The sequence below is a fragment of the Symphalangus syndactylus genome, chromosome 9, assembly GCF_028878055.3.
Source record: "Symphalangus syndactylus isolate Jambi chromosome 9, NHGRI_mSymSyn1-v2.1_pri, whole genome shotgun sequence".
In the NCBI taxonomy this organism is placed as follows: Eukaryota; Metazoa; Chordata; class Mammalia; order Primates; family Hylobatidae; genus Symphalangus; species Symphalangus syndactylus.
In genome coordinates, this window is record NC_072431.2 from 120,762,302 (window position 1) to 120,783,620 (window position 21,319).

The 21,319-nt window shown below is 42.1% G+C and overlaps 1 protein-coding gene across 1 annotated transcript in view; it reads left to right on the forward strand.

The window, feature by feature from the left end:
* Window positions 1-21,319, forward strand: part of SAXO1 (stabilizer of axonemal microtubules 1) — a 127,546-nt gene that overhangs the window by 90,697 nt on the left and 15,530 nt on the right. Inside the window, exon 3 of the mRNA XM_055294163.2 lies at window positions 13,281-13,460. Within this exon, the coding sequence (XP_055150138.1) occupies window positions 13,281-13,460 (180 nt within the window). The remainder of the gene's footprint in view (window positions 1-13,280; window positions 13,461-21,319) is intronic.

Consider the following 21,319-nt stretch of genomic DNA (forward strand, 5'->3'; position numbering starts at 1 on the left):
CGTTATTTCTGAGGGTTCCGTTCTGTTCCATTGATCTATATCTCTGTTTTGGTACCAGTACCATGCTGTTTTGGTTACTGTAGCCTTGTAGTATAGTTTGAAGTCAGGTAGTGTGATGCCTCCAGCTTTGTTCTTTTGGGTTAGGATTGACTTGGCAATGTGGGCTCTTTTTTGGTTCCATATGAAATTCAAAGTAGTTTTTTCCAATTCTGTGAAGAAAGTCATTGGTAGCTTGATGGGGATGGCATTGAATCTATAAATTACCTTGGGCAGTATGGCCATTTTCACAATATTGATTCTTCCTACCCATGAGCATGGAATGTTCTTCCATTTGTTTGTATCCTCTTTTATTTCATTGAGCAGTGGTTTGTAGTTCTCCTTGAAGAGGACCTTCACATCCCTTGTAAGTTGGATTCCTAAGTATTTTATTCTCTTTGAAGCAATTGTGAATGGTAGTTCACTCATGATTTGGCTCTCTGTTTGTCTGTTATTGGTGTATAAGAATACTTGGGATTTTTGCACATTGATTTTGTATCCTGAGACTTTGCTGAAGTTGCTTATCAGTTTAAGGAGATTTTGGTCTGAGATGATGGGGTTTTCTAGATATACAATCATGTCATCTGCAAACAGGGACAATTTGACTTCCTCTTTCCCTAATTGAATACCCTTTATTTCCTTCTCCTGCCTAATTGCCCTGGCCAGAACTTCCAACACTATGTTGATTGAATAGGAGTGGTGAGAGAGGGCATCCCTGTCTTGTGCCAGTTTTCAAAGGGAATGCTTCCAGTTTTTGCCCATTCAGTATGATATTGGCTGTGGGTTTGTCATAGATAGCTCTTATTATTTTGAGATATGTCCCATCAATACCTAATTTATTGAGTGTTTTTAGCATGAAGTGTTGTTGAATTTTGTCAAAGGCCTTTTCTGCATCTATTGAGATAATCATGTGGTTTTTGTCTTTGGTTCTGTTTATATGCTGGATTACATTTATTGATTTGCATATGTTGAACCAGCCTTGCATCCCAGGGATGAAGCCCACTTGATCATGGTGGATAAGCTTTTTGATGTGCTGCTGGATTCGGTTTGCCAGTATTTTATTGAGGATTTTTGCATCAACGTTCATCAAGGATATTGGTCTAAAATTCTCTTTTTTGGTTGTGTCTCTGCCAGGCTTTGGTATCAGGATGATGCTGGCCTCATAAAATGAGTTAGGGAGGATTCTCTCTTTTTCTATTGATTGGAATAGTTTCAGAAGGAATGGTACCAGTTCCTCCTTGTACCTCTGGTAGAATTCAGCTGTGAATCCGTCTGGTCCTGGACTCTTTTTGATTGGTAAGCTATTGATTATTGCCACAATTTCAGAGCCTGTTATTGGTCTATTCAGAGATTCAACTTCTTCCTGGTTTAGTCTTGGGAGGGTGTATGTGTCAAGGAATTTATCCATTTCTTCTAGATTTTCTAGTTTATTTGTGTAGAGGTGTTTATAGTATTCTCTGATGGCAGTTTGTATTTCTGTGGGATTGGTGGTGATATCCCCTTTAGCATTTTTTATTGCATCTATTTGATTCTTCTCTCTTTTCTTCTCTATTAGTCTTGCCAGTGGTCTATCAGTTTTGTTGATCTTTTCAAAATAACAGCTCCTGGATTCATTAATTTTTTGAAGGGTTTTTTGTTTCTCTATTTCCTTCAGTTCTGCTCTGATTTTAGTTATTTCTAGCCTTCTGCTAGCTTTTGAATGTGTTTGCTCTTGCTTTTCTGGTTCTTTTAATTGTGATGTTAGGGTGTCAATTTTGGATCTTTCCTGCTTTCTCTTGTGGGCATTTAGTGCTATAAATTTCCCTCTACACACTGCTTTGAATGTGTCCCAGAGATTCTGGTATGTTGTGTCTTTGTTCTCGTTGGTTTCAAAGAACATCTTTATTTCTGCCTTCATTTTGTTATGTACCCAGTAGTCATTCAGGAGCAGGTTGTTGAGCTTCCATGTAGTTGAGCAGTTTTGAGTGAGTTTCTTAATCCTGAGTTCTAGTTTGATTGCACTGTGGTCTGAGAGACAGTTTGTTATAATTTCTGTTCTTTTACATTTGCTGAGGAGAGCTTTACTTCCAACTATGTGGTCAATTTTGGAATAGGTTTGGTGTGGTGCTGAAAAAAATGTATTTTCTGTTGATTTGGGGTGGAGAGTTCTGTAGATGTCTATTAGGTCCACTTGGTGCAGAGCTGAGTTCAATTCCTGGGTATCCTTGTTAACTTTCTGTCTCATTGATCTGTCTAATGTTGACAGTGGGGTGTTAAAGTCTCTCATTATTATTGTGTGGGAGTCTAAGTCTCTTTGTAGGTCACTCAGGACTTGCTTTATGAATCTGGGTGCTCCTGTATTGGGTGCATATATATTTAGGATAGTTAGCTCTTCTTGTTGAATTGATCCCTTTACCATTATGTAATGGCCTTCTTTGTCTCTTTGGATCTTTGTTGGTTTAAAGTCTGTTTTATCAGAGACTAGGATTGCAACCCCTGCCTTTTTTTGTCTTCCATTTGCTTGATAGATCTTCCTCCATCTTTTTATTTGGAACCTATGTGTGTCTCTGCACGTGAGATGGGTTTCCTGAGTACAGCACACTGATGGGTCTTGACTCTTTATGCAATTTGCCAGTCTGTGTCTTTTAATTGGAGCATTTAGTCCATTTACATTTAAAGCTAATATTGTTATGTGTGAATTTGATCCTGTCATTATGATGTTAGCTGGTTATTTTGCTCATTAGTTGGTGCAGTTTCTTCCTAGCCTTGATGGTCTTTATAATTTGGCATGATTTTGCAGTGGCTGTGCCGGTTTTTCCTTTCCATGTTTAGTGCTTCCTTCGGGAAGTCTTTTAGGGCAGGCCTGGTGGTGACAAAATCTCTCAGCATTTGCTTGTCTGTAAAGTATTTTATTTTTCCTTCACTTATGAAGCTTAGCTTGGCTGGATATGAAATTCTGGGTTGAAAATTCTTTTCTTTAAAAATGTTGAATATTGGCCCCCACTCTCTTCTTGTAGAGTTTCTGCCGAGAGATCAGCTGTTAGTCTGATGGGCTTCCCTTTGTGGGTAACCTGACCTTTCTCTCTGGCTGCCCTTAACATTTTTTCCTTCATTTCAACTTTGGTGAATCTGACAATTATGTGTCTTGGAGTTGCTCTTCTTGAGGAATATCTTTGTGGCGTCCTCTGTATTTCCTGAATCTGAATGTTGGCCTGTCTTGCTAGATTGGGGAAGTTCTCCTGGTTAATATCCTACAGAGTGTTTTCCAACTTGGTTCCATTCTCCCCGTCACTTTCAGGTACACCAATCACACGTAGATTTGGTCTTTTCACATAGTCCCATGTTTCTTGGAGGCTTTGTTCGTTTCTTTTTATTCTTTTTTTCTCTAGACTTCCCTTCTCACTTCATTTCATTCATTTCATCTTCCGTCGCTGATACCCTTTCTTCCAGTTGATCGCATTGGCTCCTGAGGCTTCTACATTCTTCACATAGTTCTCGAGCCTTGGCTTTCAGCTCCATCAGCTCCTTTAAGCACTTATCTGTATTGGTTATTCTAGTTATACGTTTATCTAATTCTTTTTCAAAGTTTTTAACTTCTTTGCCTTTGGTTTGAATTTCCTCCTGTAGCTCGGAGTAGTTTGATCTTCTGAAGCCTTCTTCTCTCAACTCGTCAAAGTCATTCTCCGTCCAGCTTTGTTCCATTGCTGGTGAGGAACTGCGTTCCTTTGGAGGAGGAGAGGCACTCTGCTTTTTAGAGTTTCCAGTTTTTCTGCTCTGTTTTTTCCCCATCTTTGTGGCTTTATTTACTTTTGGTCTTTGATGATGGTGATGTACAGATGGGTTTTTGGTGTGGAAGTCCTTTCTGTTTGTTAGTTTTCCTTCTACCAGACAGGACCCTCAGCTGCAGGTCTGTTGGAGTTTGCTAGAGGTCCACTCCAGACCCTGTTTGCCTGGGTATCAGCAGTGGTGGCTGCAGAACAGCAGTGGCTGTAGAACAGCAGTGGCTGTAGAACAGCGGATTTTTGTGAACCACAAATGCTGCTGCCTGATTGGTCCTCTGGAAGTTTTGTCTCAGAGGGGTACCCGGCCGTGTGAGGTGTCAGTCTGCCCCTACTCGGGGGTGCCTCCCAGTTAGGCTTCTTGGGGGTCAGGGACCCACTTGAGGAGGCAATCTTCCCGTTCTCAGATCTCCAGCTGCGTGCTGGGAGAACCACTACTGTCTTCAAAGCTGTCAGACAGGGACGTTTAAGTCTGCAGAGGTTACTGCTGTCTTTTTGTTTGTCTGTGCTCTTCCCCCAGAGGTGGAGCCTACAGAAGCAGGCAGGCGTCCTTGAGCTGTGGTGGGCTCCATCCAGTTCGAGCTTCCCTGCTGCTTTGTTTACCTAATCAAGCCTGGGCAATGACGGGCACCCCCCCCAGCTTCAGTGCCGCCTGGCAGTTTAATCTCAGACTGCTGTGCTAGCAATCAGCAAGACTCTGTGGGCGTAGGACCCCCCGAGCCAGATGCGGGATATAATCTCCTGGTGTACCGTTTTTTAAGCCCATTGGAAAAGCTCAGTGTTAGGGCAGGAGTGACCCGATTTTCCAGGTGCTGGCTGTCACCCCTTTCTTTGACTAGGAAAGGGAACTCCCCGACCCCTTGCGCTTCCCGAGTGAGGCAATGCCTCGCCTTGCTTCGGCTCGCTCACGATGCACTTCACCCAATGTCCTGCGCCCACTGTCTGGCACTCCCTAGTGAGATGAACCTGGTACCTCAGATGGAAATGCAGAAATAACACATCTTCTGGGTTGCTCACACTGGGAGCTGTAGACCGGAGCTGTTCCTGTTCCGCCATCTTGTCTCCACCCCCTCAAGTTGATTTTTTAATGTCATCCATCTGCCCTCTTTAGTCATGCCTTCTTGCCAGTCCAGGCTCTTTTTCCACCAATTATTTTTGTTCATCAGAGTGTTCATGTCTGCGAATCTGTTCCTCTGTATTTGCAAGATGATCTGATTTTAGTTCTTCCACCTACTACCCCATGATGACAACCCCAGAGTTAACATTTCTTGAGTACCTTCTAGGTAATTTCTTGCTGCTTTCACCACCAGATTTTTCAGAATGTCTCTTGAACTGCTTCTTCAGCACTGAGTCCTTGGTCCCTAAAGCTATTTTCTAGCCACCAAATAAGATGTCTTTTTCCCAGCTCTCATGACTTTTGATTTTTCTGTGGCATCAAACTGTTAAACATGTAAAAGTGTTTTCTTTGTTTGATCCCTGTGACTGAGTTTTCTTACTCGTTTTGTCAGTTTTTCCCCAGAAACTTATTTTCATTCTTTGCAAATACGGTTTCTCCAAGGTTTTGTTTTTATTCCTTCCTCTTCTCTTCTGGCAACTTCATTCATATTTTTATGACTTCGTTGTTGTTCCAGATGTCTTCCAAACGTGTGATTCTACAAGTCGTCATGTTCAATAGCCTGGGGACATTTCCTTCAGAATTCTCTTCTCTTCCTTTCCCTTCCTGCACAGATTTTCACCCCACTCCCATTCTAACCCAGCGTTTTGGCTGGCGTGGCTTAATTGATCAAGGTAGTCTTTTTCACTAAACTTCGTGGTAGCCTCTTAATCCTTCCAGTGTGGCTCTCATGCAGCCACTGCTAGTTGGTGTATCATTTGCATCTCTTTGTTACATGTGTACCAGATAACCATTAAGATTGCTTTTCTCTGACTTATATTTCAGGGATTGGCCCTGCTTTCTGTTACCCAGTTTCTGGTTGCCTGAGGGGTCAGTCCTTGTCAGAGGTTCTGGTTTACTTATTTATTTTCTCAGACGGGGTCTCCCTCTGTCGCCCAGGCTGGAGTGCGTGTCGCCATCTTGATTCTGCAACCTCTGCCTCTCAGGTTCAAATGGTTGTCCTGCCTCAGCCTCCTGAGTAGCTGGAATTACAGGTGCCCACCACCAAACCTGGCTAATTTTTGTATTTTTAGTAGAGACGAGGTTTCACCATGTCGGCCAAGCTGGTGTTGAACCCCTGACCTCAAATGATTCACCCACCTCAGCCTCCCAAAGTGCTGGGGTTACAGGCATGAGCCACCGCACCCAGCTAGGATCTGGTTTATGATCCCTGATCATTTCACCGGCACCATGAGTGGAGTGTAAGCTGGAGTTACTCAGATTTCTCTCACTGTTCTGATTCTTTAAAGATCTCTACAGACGAGGTGTAGGTAGGGAGTGTGAGGTATCTTGCCTCAAGATTGCTGTAAAGTATATCTTTGTCCAAAAGTTGTTTTATTTTGCCGTTCACTTGTCCTTTGGCCTGTGGGTATATCATAAATTAAAGAGAAAAACTTTTAGTAAATAAATATTTTAAAAGTTTATAAACCACTGCAGGTAAACACAAAGGCACTTTAGGAAAATTTTGGGCTTTACTCTTTCCCTGAGGCCATTTGGGTTGTGGGGGTTGTTAAGACAAAGCACCATTCCAGAGACATAGAGATCCTCCTTTGAGAAGGCCTTGCCTGTAGTATCCAGAGTTTTCGCCATTCCAGGCACCCTAGAATCATTCTAAGCTATTGGCATGGAATGATGGCTTTTGTGACTTGGTGTTTGGCGATCCTGGGCAGCTTCCCCTCTCCTATATGGGGAATGCATTATCTGCACTGCTTTCCTCCCTTGCACAGCAGCTGTGACAGGTCACAAGCTCTCAACTACTGGGAAAAAGGAAAAATGGGCTGCAAGTACTTTAAGAGTCGGAACTTTGGGTTTGAAATTGGATTGTAAGTGGAAGTCAGGTATGTGGGAGGTGATTGGGCCCTGGGGTGAAGGCTGCTGCTGAGCAGCTGTGTGACCTTGGGCAGTAACTCAGCATCCACATCTGTATAATGAAGTGGTAGGGCTGGCTGATCTCTAGGGTTCTTCTACATCTAGCGTTCCATTTTATTTCCCTGATTATTGCCCTTATTACTTTATCTAATGACACTCTTGTTTAAGCAGCAAAGAAAGTTCTGTGGGAAAGATCAGAATTTTAAAGAAGAGTGGAGTTATATCTATTTGTTGGTCTGTACTGGGATAGTTTTAGGTCAGTGGGAAAGAGGAGAATGTCTTGGAAGACTCTGAGTGTAGCTGAGGGAACTTGGAAGGGCAGACAGACTATTTATTGACTGCCCTTAGGTTTATCAGAGCAACCAGAAAAGAGAATTACTTGGTACAGGCTGGCATTCCATCAAGCCACCTTGTGTACCGCTGTGATTTAAAAGCATAGGCTTTGAAATCAGGCAGACCTGGGCGTCCAGTTGTGGCTTCATCACCTTCTGGTTATGTGACCTTGAGGAGGACAACATCTTCTTAGCACTGGTTTTCCTATTTGTAAAATGGTGATGACAGTGCCTTGCTCATCGCTTTGCTGTGAAGATTAGACGCAATAATATATAAAACTCTTAGCCCATGTTGTGCATAGTAATTGCTCCATGAATTAGCCTTTTAATTACAGCCTGCTTGCTTTGGACAGGGCTAGGCATTTGAATTCCAGTACCTGATTTAATTCACAGAATCATACTAAGTAGTATAAATTGTTATCTGCAGATTAAAGAGGAGAAGATTGAAGTTCAGAGGAGTTAAGTGGTTTTCTCAGTGTTACGCAAGTAGTCAGTGGCAGAGCTAGGATTGGAACCAGATCTTCCTGCCTCTGACCCCTTTCCACTATGCACCCTGCCTCCTCGAGTGAAGGAGAACCCTCTTCACTGCCCACATCAGGCTAGGCTCAGCAGGGGATCCAGAAGACTGGTGGAGGCAAGACAAGTCATGAGTATCCTACAAGATGCTGCCCTTTTTATAGATTAAATTCTAAAAAACTATTCAAAGTTCATATGTTTGAAAAGCCCAAAGTCACGTTATACTAGCTACTGTTCAAGCTGCCAGTTGGTGGCAGGGGGAATGGTCATGGATTTGTTTTGATGAACAGCTTTGTTTGCAGCCATGAAAATTCTTAACATGAAAGTTGAGGCTGGTCATGGTGCTTATACCTGTAATCCCAGCACTTCGAGAGGCTGAGGCAGGAGGATAGCTTGAGCCCAGGAGTTGGAGACCAGGCTGGGCAACATGGCAAAACTCCATCTCTACACAAAATAAAAAAAAAATTAGCCAGGTTGGGCAGTGGTGCATGCCTGTAGTCCCAGCTACTTAGGAGGCTGAGGTGGGAGGACTGCTTTGAGCTCAGGAATTTTGAGGCTGCAATGAGCTATGATTGTGCCACTGTACTCCAGTCTAGGTGACAAAGTTGGTCCCTGTCTCTAAAAGACAAAAAAAAAAAAAAAAATTTTAAAAGTAGAGGATCATGCAAGGCTGTGCAGTAGAAGAAGAGGTGGGAACATAATCTCATGCACACTCTGAGCCGAAGAGTCACAGCCAGTAACTATGTAGTGGGATCTTCAGCAGCTTTGTGGGGAGGCAGGGGTGGGAGTGGTGGCATTGAAGATGGGCCTTGAAGACAGAGAAAAGTGAGAGTGGCAGGAAAGTGAGCAGCTGCAGCTAGTGTTCCAAGTGCATAAAACTGAAACTTGGAGCTATAGATTGAGATAAATTATGGAAGTAAGAAAAACTGTTTTATTTTTTATTTGTTTTAATGCCTCTGATTATGTTATATGAAGACAGGTCAGAGAAAGCCTAAGAAAGAGACGGATATTGTATTAGTCAACAAAAAGTATTTTTTAGTGTTTTTATCTTTCCTACACTTTTAGAGAAAACTTCCAGTACCCAAGTGCTTGCCGTTCTTTTGTCTGTACCTTCGAATTTTAGATGTGCACTTTCCAATAGGGAAGCCACTACCATATGTGGCTGTTGTGCACTTGGAAGGTGTCTGGTCTGAACTGAAGGAAATGTACAAGACACACTGGATTTTGAAGTGTAGTAAGAAAGAGTAAGAAAGTAAAAAATCTCATTAATAATCGTTAAACGGATGTTGAAATGATAATATTTTAGGTATATTGGGTTAAATGAAACATTAATAAATTAATTTCACTTGTTTCTTTTTACCTTTTAAAAAACTTTTTAGTTTTTTTAGAGATACTACATCACCCAGGCTGGAGTGCAGTGGCTATTCCCAGACATGATCATAGCACACTATAGCCTTGAACTCCTGGACTCAAGCATCCCCTCTCCTCAGCCTGCTGAGTAGCTGGGACAATAGGCAGGTGCCACTATGCCTGGCTTTTTTTACCCTTCTAATGTGGCTACTATAATAGAAAATTAAAAATGACATATATGACATGGCTTGCATTCTATTTCCGTTGGATGATGTTATTCTAGAGGAACCTATTATAGTCTTGTTTTTTTTTTTTTAACTTTTTTTTCTTACCTGTGTACCAGTGTACCAGTGCAGTTGTTATATTCTTAAAGTTCTGTTATCCATTCTAGGATTGCCTGAGAGTCGTAGATGACTTGAGCTAGTTGTGTGTCAGGAAATGCACCTGGTCCTTTGGAAGTGATAGACGCCTATCCTATATCTATGACTGGTTCATGTACATCATTCTGAACATAAGATTTTTCATCTACATAACATAATGGAGATACTAGAACAGATGTTCCCCATGCCCCCTTTCAATTTAAAAATTCTGTGATTCTAGGCTAGGTGTGGTGGCTCATGCCTGTGATCTCAGCACTTTCCATGGCTGAGGTAGGTGGGTTGCTTGAGCTCAGGGGTTTGATACCAGCTTGGGAGGCATGGTGAAAGCCTATCTCTACAGAAAATACAAAAAGTACCCATGCGTGGTTTTGTGTATCTGTGGTCCCAGCTACTTGGGAGGCTGAGGTGAGAGGATTGCTTGATCCCAGGAGGTTGAGGCTGAGGTGAGCTGTGATGGTACCACTGCACTCCAACCTGGATGACAGAGTGAAACCTTGTCTTGAAAAAAAAAAAATTCCGTGATTCTAGCTTGGAGCCAATGCTTAGAATCAAGTATTGTTAATTATTTCTGGGATCCATCATAAGGTCTCTACTACTCTCTTTTCCAAGTATCAGAAAGTTAGTGGTATGTCCTTTTACCCCTGGGAATTGTGAATTCTGGAGTGGAAAGACTAGAGAGTTCTGGTAGGCTAAAGAAACCTCCTCTCTCCCTTTTCCTTCCCGGCCTATGGCTCCATCTGGGTTTGTTTGCGGGTGTACCTGAGCAAGGTGGCGAGGGCAGCTCTTGGAATGACACAAGTATCACAGAGCTTGAAGAAGTTTCAGTTCTTTGGATCATGGCTGCCAAGCTTACTTTTAAATACCCTAGGCAAGGCAATTCTACAAACTTTCTTTAGATACTAACTAGTTCTTAAACATTGAGAAATCTGTCTTTACCTTTTTGGCTCTACTAATGTTAGAACAAATTATTTTCTGTTTCTTGATAACTTCTAGATATCTTTCTTTCAGCAGATCATCCTCTTACACACTGTTTATCCATCTATTAAATACATATATAATATTGGCGAGCTTCCAAAACAAAAAGATGTCAGACTTGATCTTTTTCCTTGAGGGATTCCTGGTTAATGAGGGTTGGGTCGATCACCAATGAGAAGACATGGTCCTGGGTATCTTGAGAGGGGTATTCAGGGCATTCATGGTGCAGGTAGGGAAAGGAGATGACTCCATGAGCACACTCAGGCAATGAAACATTTATTTTTGCGTAAGAGTTTTTGATATTTCAAAGTGAGACAAGGTTTCAGTTAACCAGCAAGAAGTCAGATCTGCTCTATAAATATGTTGATATAATTCCATTTAATGGAACATCAATGTCTGGATAGAAGCTTGTTGCTGTACTGAAATCGCCTTTCATGATGCCGAACATATTGCAGTATTTTGCCATTAAATTTATTTTTCTTTTGGAATAAATCCTTACAGTGTGTTACATTTTTTAAAAGTAACAGTATGGAAAGGGGGTTACATGAAAGTAGTTCTACCAGTTTAAAAAACGGGGGCACTGAAAAGGGAAAATAATCACTCTGCCTGTGGAGCCCATTTTACTGTAAGTGCCTGAAACTAAGTTATCCCGAATAAAATCTTGACTTTTCTTTTAGAATGTGGGTGAATAAAATATACATGCAGAGGTATTTTTGGTAGCCAGTGCTTCTTGGCTTTTGATTTGAGGTTTGTTGGAATCCTAAAATGATAGGGTAGTGGTTGGCTTAAATTGAAATCTCAGATAGTTGGACTGATTGTGAGCACAGAAATGGCAATAATGTTTAACATGTATCTACTGTGGGAGATGGGTTGTTTGTTTACTATGCAAACATAACAATTTATCTCTTGAATGTACAGAAGATACTTTAAAGCACTCAATTTATTTGCCAACAATTAGGAGATATTTTATTAAAGGGGTATAAAATAGAAATACACAGCTTTGTACACTAAATGCCAAGAATGTGCATTCTGAAAAAGAAAAAGCAAACTTTTATTGATTGTATTTAACACTGTGAAATTTAGATATTCATACTATAAGGACAGCATATTTGTGGAAGATTTTCCTTGTAAATGATGAGGAATATCTAAAATATTTACCGTGAATCAATACTGCTTTTATAATACAAAGTAAATCAGGCAATTTCATGCCTTCTTAAGGCATTTCTGATAACAAATCTATAGGTGAGAAGAAAATAAGTAGGGTTATCTCTAATGGTACTTGTTAATATGCAATTCTAGCCATATGAACAGTGCAGGTGTTGATGATTTTCTCTGGGGAGTAGATGGAAGAGAGGAACATAGTAACAACAGTGGTGGCAGTAACATTTATATAAAAGGTTGAACTTACTAACAGGAGCAGCGTGCCAGCTGTTGCCTGGAAAATAGCTTTACATTAGAGCAGTGAGGAATTCTTGGTTTCTTTCTCTCATTTTATCTCCCTTCCCCCATGTACTGCCCCAAAGTATTGCATTTTAGTTTCTGTGATTAAAAATCAGTCCCCCGTGAAAATGGGAAAACAATTCTATGCCATTCATGAAGGTAGCTGAGTTGGAAAACACCAGCATGGAGTTTTTGCTGATGTGCTGGGGCCTGATGATGAGAGGGACCCCAGCTGGATTGTGAAGATTGTCTGTGGGCACACACAAAATTGATAAACTGCCTTCACTTAGTTTTTGACAGCTTTAACAGCTGCCTCAGTCCAGCTGTAAGTAGTAACTAAATAAATAAGTTTCATTTACTACCATGCATGTAAAATGGAAAAGCTCACTATAAATTTTAACTGCTAAATACTATTTATCATTTGTTCATTTCATTCATCACTAGGTATAAAGTTTATTTAATCATTCACTTATACACTCAGTCTTTCATTCAATAAATATTTACTGAATGTGCCAGTATGCAGTAAACATTTACTGAATGAAAAATTCAGGATATGATACATAGGGATGTACATCATGTACGATGAACAGTGGACAAGGTTGAAAAATGTACAGTGTACACGTACAATGTAGCAGTGAAAAAGGTTGATGAAGGCCCTGAGCTTGACAGATGAGACAGACAATAAACAAACTTGCCAACAGACGTGCCAGTCACAGGTAGCTGTAAGTGATGGGATAGGCACATACAGGGTGATAGGAGAAAATATGTGCACACTCAGGGAAGAGTGGTGGGGAGGGGGGTACGATGGCGGGGTGGATCCTGGGTATAAGATGATCGGCGAAAGTCTTTCTAAGGCTGTAATAACTGAGGTGAGACCTGAAAGAATAAATGAGGGAGACTTTCGATGTGAAAGTGGTTTCACATAGTCAGCGGTGTTTGGTGGACTCAGAACTAAGGTGATTTGCTTTGAATGATGTCATTTGTGTACAATGATGATATTCTAAGTTGACCCAGGAGCTAACCAGTTAGAAAAAACACTGGCTGGCCCTACTGGGGAGCCTTGGAGCACCCTGTTAGGTCAGTAGTAAGCCCTGAATTCCTGGGCTGTTGCGAGACCTCAGGGGAGGACCTGGGGCAGCTGGGTGGCACTCGGAGAACTTGGGGACACAGCCATTTCTCTATTATGGTATGGAAATATTTCCATGCTTACACAAGCAATGTGGCATGTGTAACAGCTTGTGTGTAATTCTCTGATCCAAGGAATTTTTATTAACCATTGTAGTTACAGACCACCTTTATATTCTGGCCACTTCACATAGTTCAGTGGAAAAAAGTAATGGTTGAATTCTGGTTTTCAATGTTGGCAGTCCTATGATTTTACAGTCTGAGTCACATTTGGCAGAAGTACTCTTATCTAATTGGGTTTATTTCTCCCAAGAAGGTAATCAACCTAACTCTGTGTCTTTTATAGGCAGCATCACTGTCCACATCTCCCTACCAAGATTTATGATAAAACAGAGAAACCATGTCTTCTCTCCGAATATACCAAGAACTACCCTTTCTATCACTCTTACCTGCCCAGAGAGTCCTTCAAGCCAAGGCGGGAGTACCAGAAAGGGTCTATACCAATGGAAGGCCTGACTACATCAAGGTGAGGGCAAACAGTATTAATGTATGCAGGTACATACAACACTAATGTAACATGCAGTGCTAACGTATAATATTAATGTAATGTGCAGTGCTAATGCATTAATGTGCAGTATCAACATATGATATTAATGCCTTAATGTACTATATCTCTGAAAGAAAATCCTGCATTTATGAGCCTTCTCAGTTTTTTCCAAATTCTCTGTCAAAGAGAAGGGATTCTTGCTTGCTGAAGTAAAGGGTGGGGAAAGGCTGGATTAATCTATATAATATAGGATTGGAGGTTAAGAAAAATATTTAAGGGATGGAAAGAGTGGAGGATGTTGCCGAAAAGCAAGTTTTGGGCTTTGTTACACCAAAAGCTCCAGGTCAGCTTGGGTAGGTGGGGGATGGTGGTGGTGAAAGAGAACTTGGCAATAGAGAAAAAGTGAGCTTTTTTTTCCTCCCCTTAAAATTATGCTGTAAATTTTGAATTGGGGTTCTCCTGAATGTTCTTCAAGAAATATGAACAAATAACATCTTTCTTTTAAATTATTCTTGAGTCCCAAACTAAGATTGTTTAGCTCTAGGTCTGTGCGGAGGCTGAGCCTTATGGTTCAGTATATTAGTGTTGCAGAGGTGTTTCTACTGAGGGGGTGCAGAAAAGTTATCAGTTCAGGGTTGTTCTACAGGCAAGGCTCTTGCAGAATCTGCCATGGACAACTCAGTTAGTGACCTGTGACTGGTGATCTAGTAGAGCAGAAACATCTTTGAGTGTAATTGGGCAGTCTCAGATTGTATAGTTTTGTCCTCAGCGGAGCCCTGAAAGATTGATGTGTTCTCTGCCTTCCCTGTTCCTCATCCCTAAAGGGCAGGGTTGCTGTGAGGTGGAGATGATGGTGAATGTTGACTGTTCCAGCACAATGCTTGCACATCGGTGCCTCAGACCTGGTGACTTTTCTTCCTATTGCTCCCTTTTGCTTCGTGATTTTGTGCTAGTAAAGGTCCCAGATGGTCTAGGTGAAGCAGAACCATTCTAATTCATTCGGCCTTCAGGTTTTCTCCAGAATAGGACTGGAAACATCTGTTGAGGCTATGAGTTGGAGGTGCTCTTCTCTACACAACGCTGCCATCTTCTAGATCCATGGGAAGTCCATGTCTGGGTAATGGGGCAGGAGCACCCACAATGGGAGAAATGAAGCCAAAGGATTCCTGAGCTTAGAGGAAACCAATGGACACGGGCTTGAGAATGAGAGGGAGTTGAGGGCCTTGTCTGATGCTTGACTTGAATCAGGCCACTTAAAAAAAATTTTTTTTTAAAAAACAGGGTTTCCTTCTGTAGCCATGGCTGGAGTGCAATGGTGTGATCATCGCTCAGTGCAGCCTCGAATTTCTGTGCTCAAGTGATCCTTGCCCCTCAGTCTCCTAGTAGCTGGGACTACAGGCATGGACCACCATGCCCAACTAATTTTAAAACTTTTTGTAGAGACAAGGTTTTGCTATATTGCTAAGGCCAGATGATTATGTTTATTCTAACCATTTATCTTAATGATTTGGTTTAAGCACAGTGTTTCTGCTTAAACAGAAACAGTAGTTTATGCTGCTGTTTTTTCAACCTATGACTTATTAAACAATATGAACACTAAAGTTTGGGCTTCATTTTGCCAGGAAAACAGTATTCTTTGTCTCTGAGAGTCTAAAGACCATAATAAGAAGTGTGAATCATTTCTGAGCATTGCTTTTGTTTTAGGAAACCCTGGCCAACACCAACTAAGAGTCCTAGGCACATGTATAAGGGACATGTAATCAGTAGGAAAGGACAAGAGTAGTACTGAGGGGTGGCTTGCAAATATCTTGTTCAGTCTCCAGGTATGGGTAGTTTTATCTCTTTATATCCAATTTGCAGGAAATGAAGAACACTTTGTGAGATGTCTAGTTGGCTTCAGACACTGATATATTTCCTATCCTGAAAGTATAGACAGGGATGCTTTGAAGGTTGGTTGTTGCAGGTTGCTTTGTTAGCTGTCCAAAGCTTAGGAGAATGGGGACAAACCCTTGGTCTGGGGCAGAAGGCCTGCCCCAACACCCAGCTCTGAGGCCCCCAGATGCAACTCCAGATACCCTCCCTCCTCCTGATGGTACTTCGCTAAACAAAAACTTACCCTCTGACCTGTCCTAAATTATCCTTGCCTTGTGTCACTTACAACAATAAATATATCACCCAGAAGGCCCCTCTGCCCCTGCCGGAGTCAGAGTAACAATAAATATCATGTACATCAAGTGTGGCTAAAGTAGAGGAAAGCAGATTCTGCAAGAATTTCCAAAATAAGCTGTTAATGAACATAAGGGCCTTAAAAAGAAAAAGTGGCAGGATCAAGGTTATCCACAGGGAGGAAAAAAGAGCAGATACGAATCTTTTTTTATTTCCTACCCTAAAAAGACAAGTAAAGGGGAAATGAGTAGAAGACATCTGTGTTCTCTTTTCTACCACAATTTCATTATTTCTCAACACTGTACCTGCCATGATGGGCACTATTTTTCATAGACTGAGAACAAACACTGTCAGGAAATGTAGGGAAGCTACCATCTGGGTGTTCCCCTAGAGGCTTACAGGAGAAGGGATGTGTCAGCCCAGTGTCTGCACCCCCCTGTGTCTGCACAGATTGTCGTCACCCCTCTGCTCTTAGCACTCTTATTACTGGAATATCCCACCCACTTCTTTATCTAAACAGTGACCCTGCTTAGTTTCTGAGGTTGGACATGAGGCTCCCACCTGCTGAACGAAAAAGTCACGTGGTCCAGGGCTTTGCTGGGTTTGGTGATTAAGCCCAGAAACAAAAAAACACCTGGTTTCTGGAAAGGTTATCATCCCAGCATGAGGCATGATTATAACTGCACACAGGTCTTACTGACCATAAATCTGGGGATTTACAGCAGGTGCCATGAGGGAATGCTTGTGATTTCCAGCCATTCTTAGTGTGAAACTCTTTCTTGCAGCCTTTGGTAATTCTATGGTGTAGAATCTGCCTTTACTTCAGATAGACCTGAGATCAATTTATGAATAAGAGGTTTGCACTTCAAGCCTAATTTCCCCATAGGCATGTCACCATGTAAAACACTTGGATCCCAATTTGAGACATTCTGTTAGCTAAACCAGCTCCCTAAAGATGGGCAAAATGAACAGCATCGGAAGAAAGAGGTGAGTCTTCAATGGTGTTAGACCTTTATCCTAAAGGGAGTGGGACCATGGGTAGAGTGGAATGGAGGCACAGAGTGAGGAGATAGAATTGAGTTCAGACTCGATGGGTGTCGCTGAAAGGCGGACGGCAGGGAATTGGTAGCATCAACTCTATCACTTATTTGCAAGACTCCTTGGTAAACCAAGGAGAGTAAGGGAGGGAAGAGCTAAGAGAGAAAGGGCATTTAGTATCCTCCCCAAAGGTCAGGAAGGAAACAAGAGTTAGTAGCAGGCTTGAGTCTTGCACTACCCATTGAATTATATATATATATATATATATTTTGTTCAAAGAGATACCTGACTGATCTCTTACTCAGAGCTATACCACTGGGCATATACTTAGCCTCCATAGCCTGGGCCTGAGAATTAGTGTGAACACAATGTAGATAGAGTTCTCAGCACTGGACTTGCTTGGGCAATCTCAGAGCCTTTGAATTGTCTATACTGTATTTCTGATTAAATTTGTAGACATTTTGGCCATTTCTTCAGCAATTTTTCTTTCACGGATGCTCTATTCATTTATTTTCCCCAATCTTTTCTTCCCCTCCTCTGTTCCTCAGATTGGATAGTTTCTATTAATCTAATTTAAACTTCACCAAGTTTTTCTCCCTTATCTCCATTTTGTGATTAAGGTCATCCAGTGAATGTTCTACTTCACATATTTTGCAGTTTTAGAATTTGCATTTGATTCTTTTTTTATATAGTTTCTATTTATTTTACCTAATTTCCTATCTTTTAATTCCTTATGGCCTTACTTTGCTTTCCTTATTGAGCATGGTTTAAAAAGCTACTTTAAAATCCTTATCTGCTAATTCCAATGGCTGGTCTGCTTGGAGTTGGTCTCCATAATTATCTTTTTTTTTGAGCATGGGTCAGATTTTGGGTTGATTTTTGTACAGTGAGAATTGTTTGCATTCCTCTAAAAAGTGTTTTTATCTTTGGCAGGCAAGTAACCTGATTTGATTTACAATGCAAACTCTGTGTCTTGGGTGGCAGCTCAAATCTCACTTAAGTTCTTTAGCTTGGAATCTACCCCATATATGTGAGGTTATGCAGAGATTTGGGCCCAGTTTATGTACAGAATTTAGGGCTTCCTGTCTTTGGCTCTCTCATTTCTAGGTTTCTTTTCCTCATTTTCCAGCATCTGTGGTTGCTTCAAACTTGGTCCTCTGATTTTTTTTTTTGTGAGACGAAGTTTTGCTCTTGTTGCCCAGGCTGGAGTGCAGTGGCACGATCTCGGCTCACCGCACCTTCCACCTCCTGGGTTCAAGTGATTCTCCTGCCTCAGCCTCCCGAGTAGCTAGGATTACAGGCGTGTTCCACCCCGTCCAGCTAATTTTGTATTTTTAGTAGAGATGGGGTTTCTCCATATTGGTCAGGCTGGTCTCATACTCCTGACATCTGGTGATACACCTGCCTCAGCCTCCCAAAGTGCCGGGGTTACAGGCATGGGCCACCGTGCCCGGCCGGCCCTCTGGTTTTTGTAGTCAAGAAAAGGTAATCAATAAAGATCTGCCTTTTAGCTGCCCTCCCTTGCACAGACTGGAGCTGACCTTCAGGCTGGAAGCTTTGAATATTAAATAGTTAATGGAAAATTAAGCAATGAAGCCTCACACAGTGCCATTTTCTGCTTCCACCTATTGGCTCTCCCCAGAATCCACCTTTTTAGAGCTTTAAAGTCGTTTGAAATAGTTTGTCTGGGGTTTATATGCAGTGGTGACAGATATTTGCCTCAGCCTTAGTGGGAGTTGAGGGGCTCAGAGGGCAGAGGAGAAGACAGGTGCTATGTAACTTGGATTCTGGAGTGCATGGGCTTGGAATCCCATCTGTTATAGTGAAGGTAAGGAGGACTCTGTGTCCCATAAGGACAGGGGGCATGAATCAAACCCTGTGATTCAGCCAAGGATCTTTTGCAGCACAATGGGATGGACTCCTCAAGCTGCCTAGGATGGGAGAATAGTTTCTCTAGAAGGGTGCCTTTTGACATTGGGAAGTTTGAGAATAACATATAGAAGTGACAAAGTCAATCAAATCAACTGACAAAGAGCAGAACCCCATAGAGGACATGGAGAAAAGATCATGAGGAGTGGTATCACAGAAGTCAAGGGAGAGAGTATTGAAAAATTGAGTGAGAGGATGGATGCTATGAACAAGCACAGTGGGATAAGGATGAGAAGCAGTGGTTGGGTCTGGAAAACAAGGTGATGCTTGGAGTATCCAGGAGCGAGGGGAATCAAATTTGATGGGTGGGACATGAGGAGAGGAAGGCAAATCTGTACTTGTAGACAACACTTTCTGGAAGACAGAGGGAAAACTGGAGGAGGATGGAGCCCAGTGAGGATAGCGTCTTATTTTACTCTTTACCTTTAAAGATGGGAGATGACACTCAGTGGAGAAAGGAGGCAGTAGGGAGGAAGAGGGAAAAGCATGGCCTAGGAGATGGTCTGCAGATGAGATTCCCGAGAAAGAGGGCAGGGGTGAGAGAGGTTGGCTTTGGCCAAGAGGAGGAACTCCTTTTAAGATGGATTCCATTTTAATATAATTGATTACTTGGACACACTAACAAATCTTGAAGTTTGCATAAATAAACATTAAAAACGGGTTTTAAAAAAGTGTTGCATGGCCCTTTTGTCGTGGTGAAAATCTTCATTTCCCACTGCCAGGCTCAGGACGCTAGCTCACTGTTACGTTATTTCCTCTTTCCTTTTGTCAGAGTCTTGTCAAACATCTTTCTTCAGCTGTGCTAAATGATTTGAAGTCAAGTTGTTATGACTTCCCTAGCAGGACCACTCCAACCTTTTACTTAACTCTGAGTTTAACTCTTGGCCTTCCCTACTCTATAACTTTTATAGTTACTTACCTAAAAGAAACTTACTTCTCTGACCAGTTTCTTTTTCTTGGTTCATGTCACATGTGCACAGAGACTGGGAAATGTACCACAGAAAGAGAGGGGAGATCCAGTGTTCTTAAAAAGAAAAGCTAGTTAATTGGAGCAATTCTGGGAAGACTAAAATATAGACTTTTCTTTTACGTGAATTTAAAGGCTGTAAGATTATGTGTGATTAGGGACATGCAGTTATGTTGTGGTTAATGACAGGTTTCAGTGAATGTTCTCAACATAAAAACATAATGAGGAAACACATAAATTCTGATTAAATTCACTCCTAAGCCACAGTAACTATGTTTGGGTAGGTTATAAAAAAGTCAAACTTGAAAATTTTTCTTCTCTTCAGAAGTAGATACTGCTTCTCCCCACCCCCCATCATCATTTGCCTTAGTTATAGCTGATCAATAAATTAAACCATAGAGGAACACTTACAAAGGAACTTAAATTTTGTACTGGAAAAGGTGATTGGCTTTTGTCTTTGGGAAACCAATTTCAGAATAGTCTGTGAACTGGTGAATTTGGTTGTGGGCTTTTGTCTGCTCTTTTCCAGCAGAAGCCGTCGGAGATGGGCAGTAAGTGTGCTTCAGTTTTCAAGAGCCTGGCAGCCTTCGAAGGGAGGTTTTTGCGGCATCCCCGAGAGGAAGCTGGTCCTCTTGGTCAGAGTAACTGCAGAAGAGGCTGCCATGGACTCTGTGTGCAGGGTCACCGAGAGTGGCAGGCTCACAGCTGGAAAGCATCCCTAGGTGCTCTGAGGTTGGGTGGGCTCAGCACGGCAGCTCAGGCACCCAGCTTTGTTCCTCACTGCTTGCCCTTGGTACCTCCTGATACTCCTTGGAAATGAATAGGGTGTAGGCTTAGGTAGCCATTACTGAGCACAGGCTTTTATAAGGGTTTAGGAATGTATGGTCTCAGGCTGCCTTGAAATCTGTCCATCCCTTCTGGGAGTGAGGAGAGCTCAACTTCCCTTGGGAGCACTCTCTTTAGAATGTACACTTTCTGACCAAGAGTCCTTTTCCACTCAGCCGGTTTTCAGATGGAGTTTTCTGGGCATTTTCATTTGTCTTTGTAGCCTAAGGACTTACCCTCTTAGTTCCCTGCTACAATTGGTTTAGTGCTGAATAGACATCAGGGTGTAGTACTTGTTCACTGAGAACAGTAGAAGTAGGAGCTGACCCTTGGCTTCTTGTTCAGTCCATTCCCTCCATAAGCCCCGACATACACAGTCAACTTCCAGACACTTCAGGCTAACAGCAGGGCCCCTAGGAAGGGAGCCCAGGCTGAACGTCCTATAACTGCCGCTAAGATATATTTTTAAATCTACCCAGAGGGTGTCAGGGGAGTTCAACTGAAGCATCTCCCATTTCCTCCTTAGAGCCCTAGAGAGGCTAATTCTCCTGCTTCCTAACTTCCTCCTCCCATCCCACTAAGCATTTTCAGGACCCGGTTCTGGTTTACTGACAATCATGTGTATAATTCACGCAAGACAGGTTACAGTGGAGCGTGTTACCTTTGCTAGTCAAGCATGGCTGAGTAATGCTGCTCCAGATTTTGGCCGGGAAGTGGGTTTTATTGGTGTTTGGGCCTAATGTTTTCCTGTCCGGAAACCTTCCCCTTCCCTTGACAGTGCTGCTCTGGCAAGCACCATCAGGAAAAATCTACCTTCCCTTTGTCCAGTTGGATAAATGGGTTCCAGGCAAAAACAGTTTGTTGTGTAAAGCAGACACCCTTCGGAGGGAAATGTTAGCATTGAGAAGTGGGA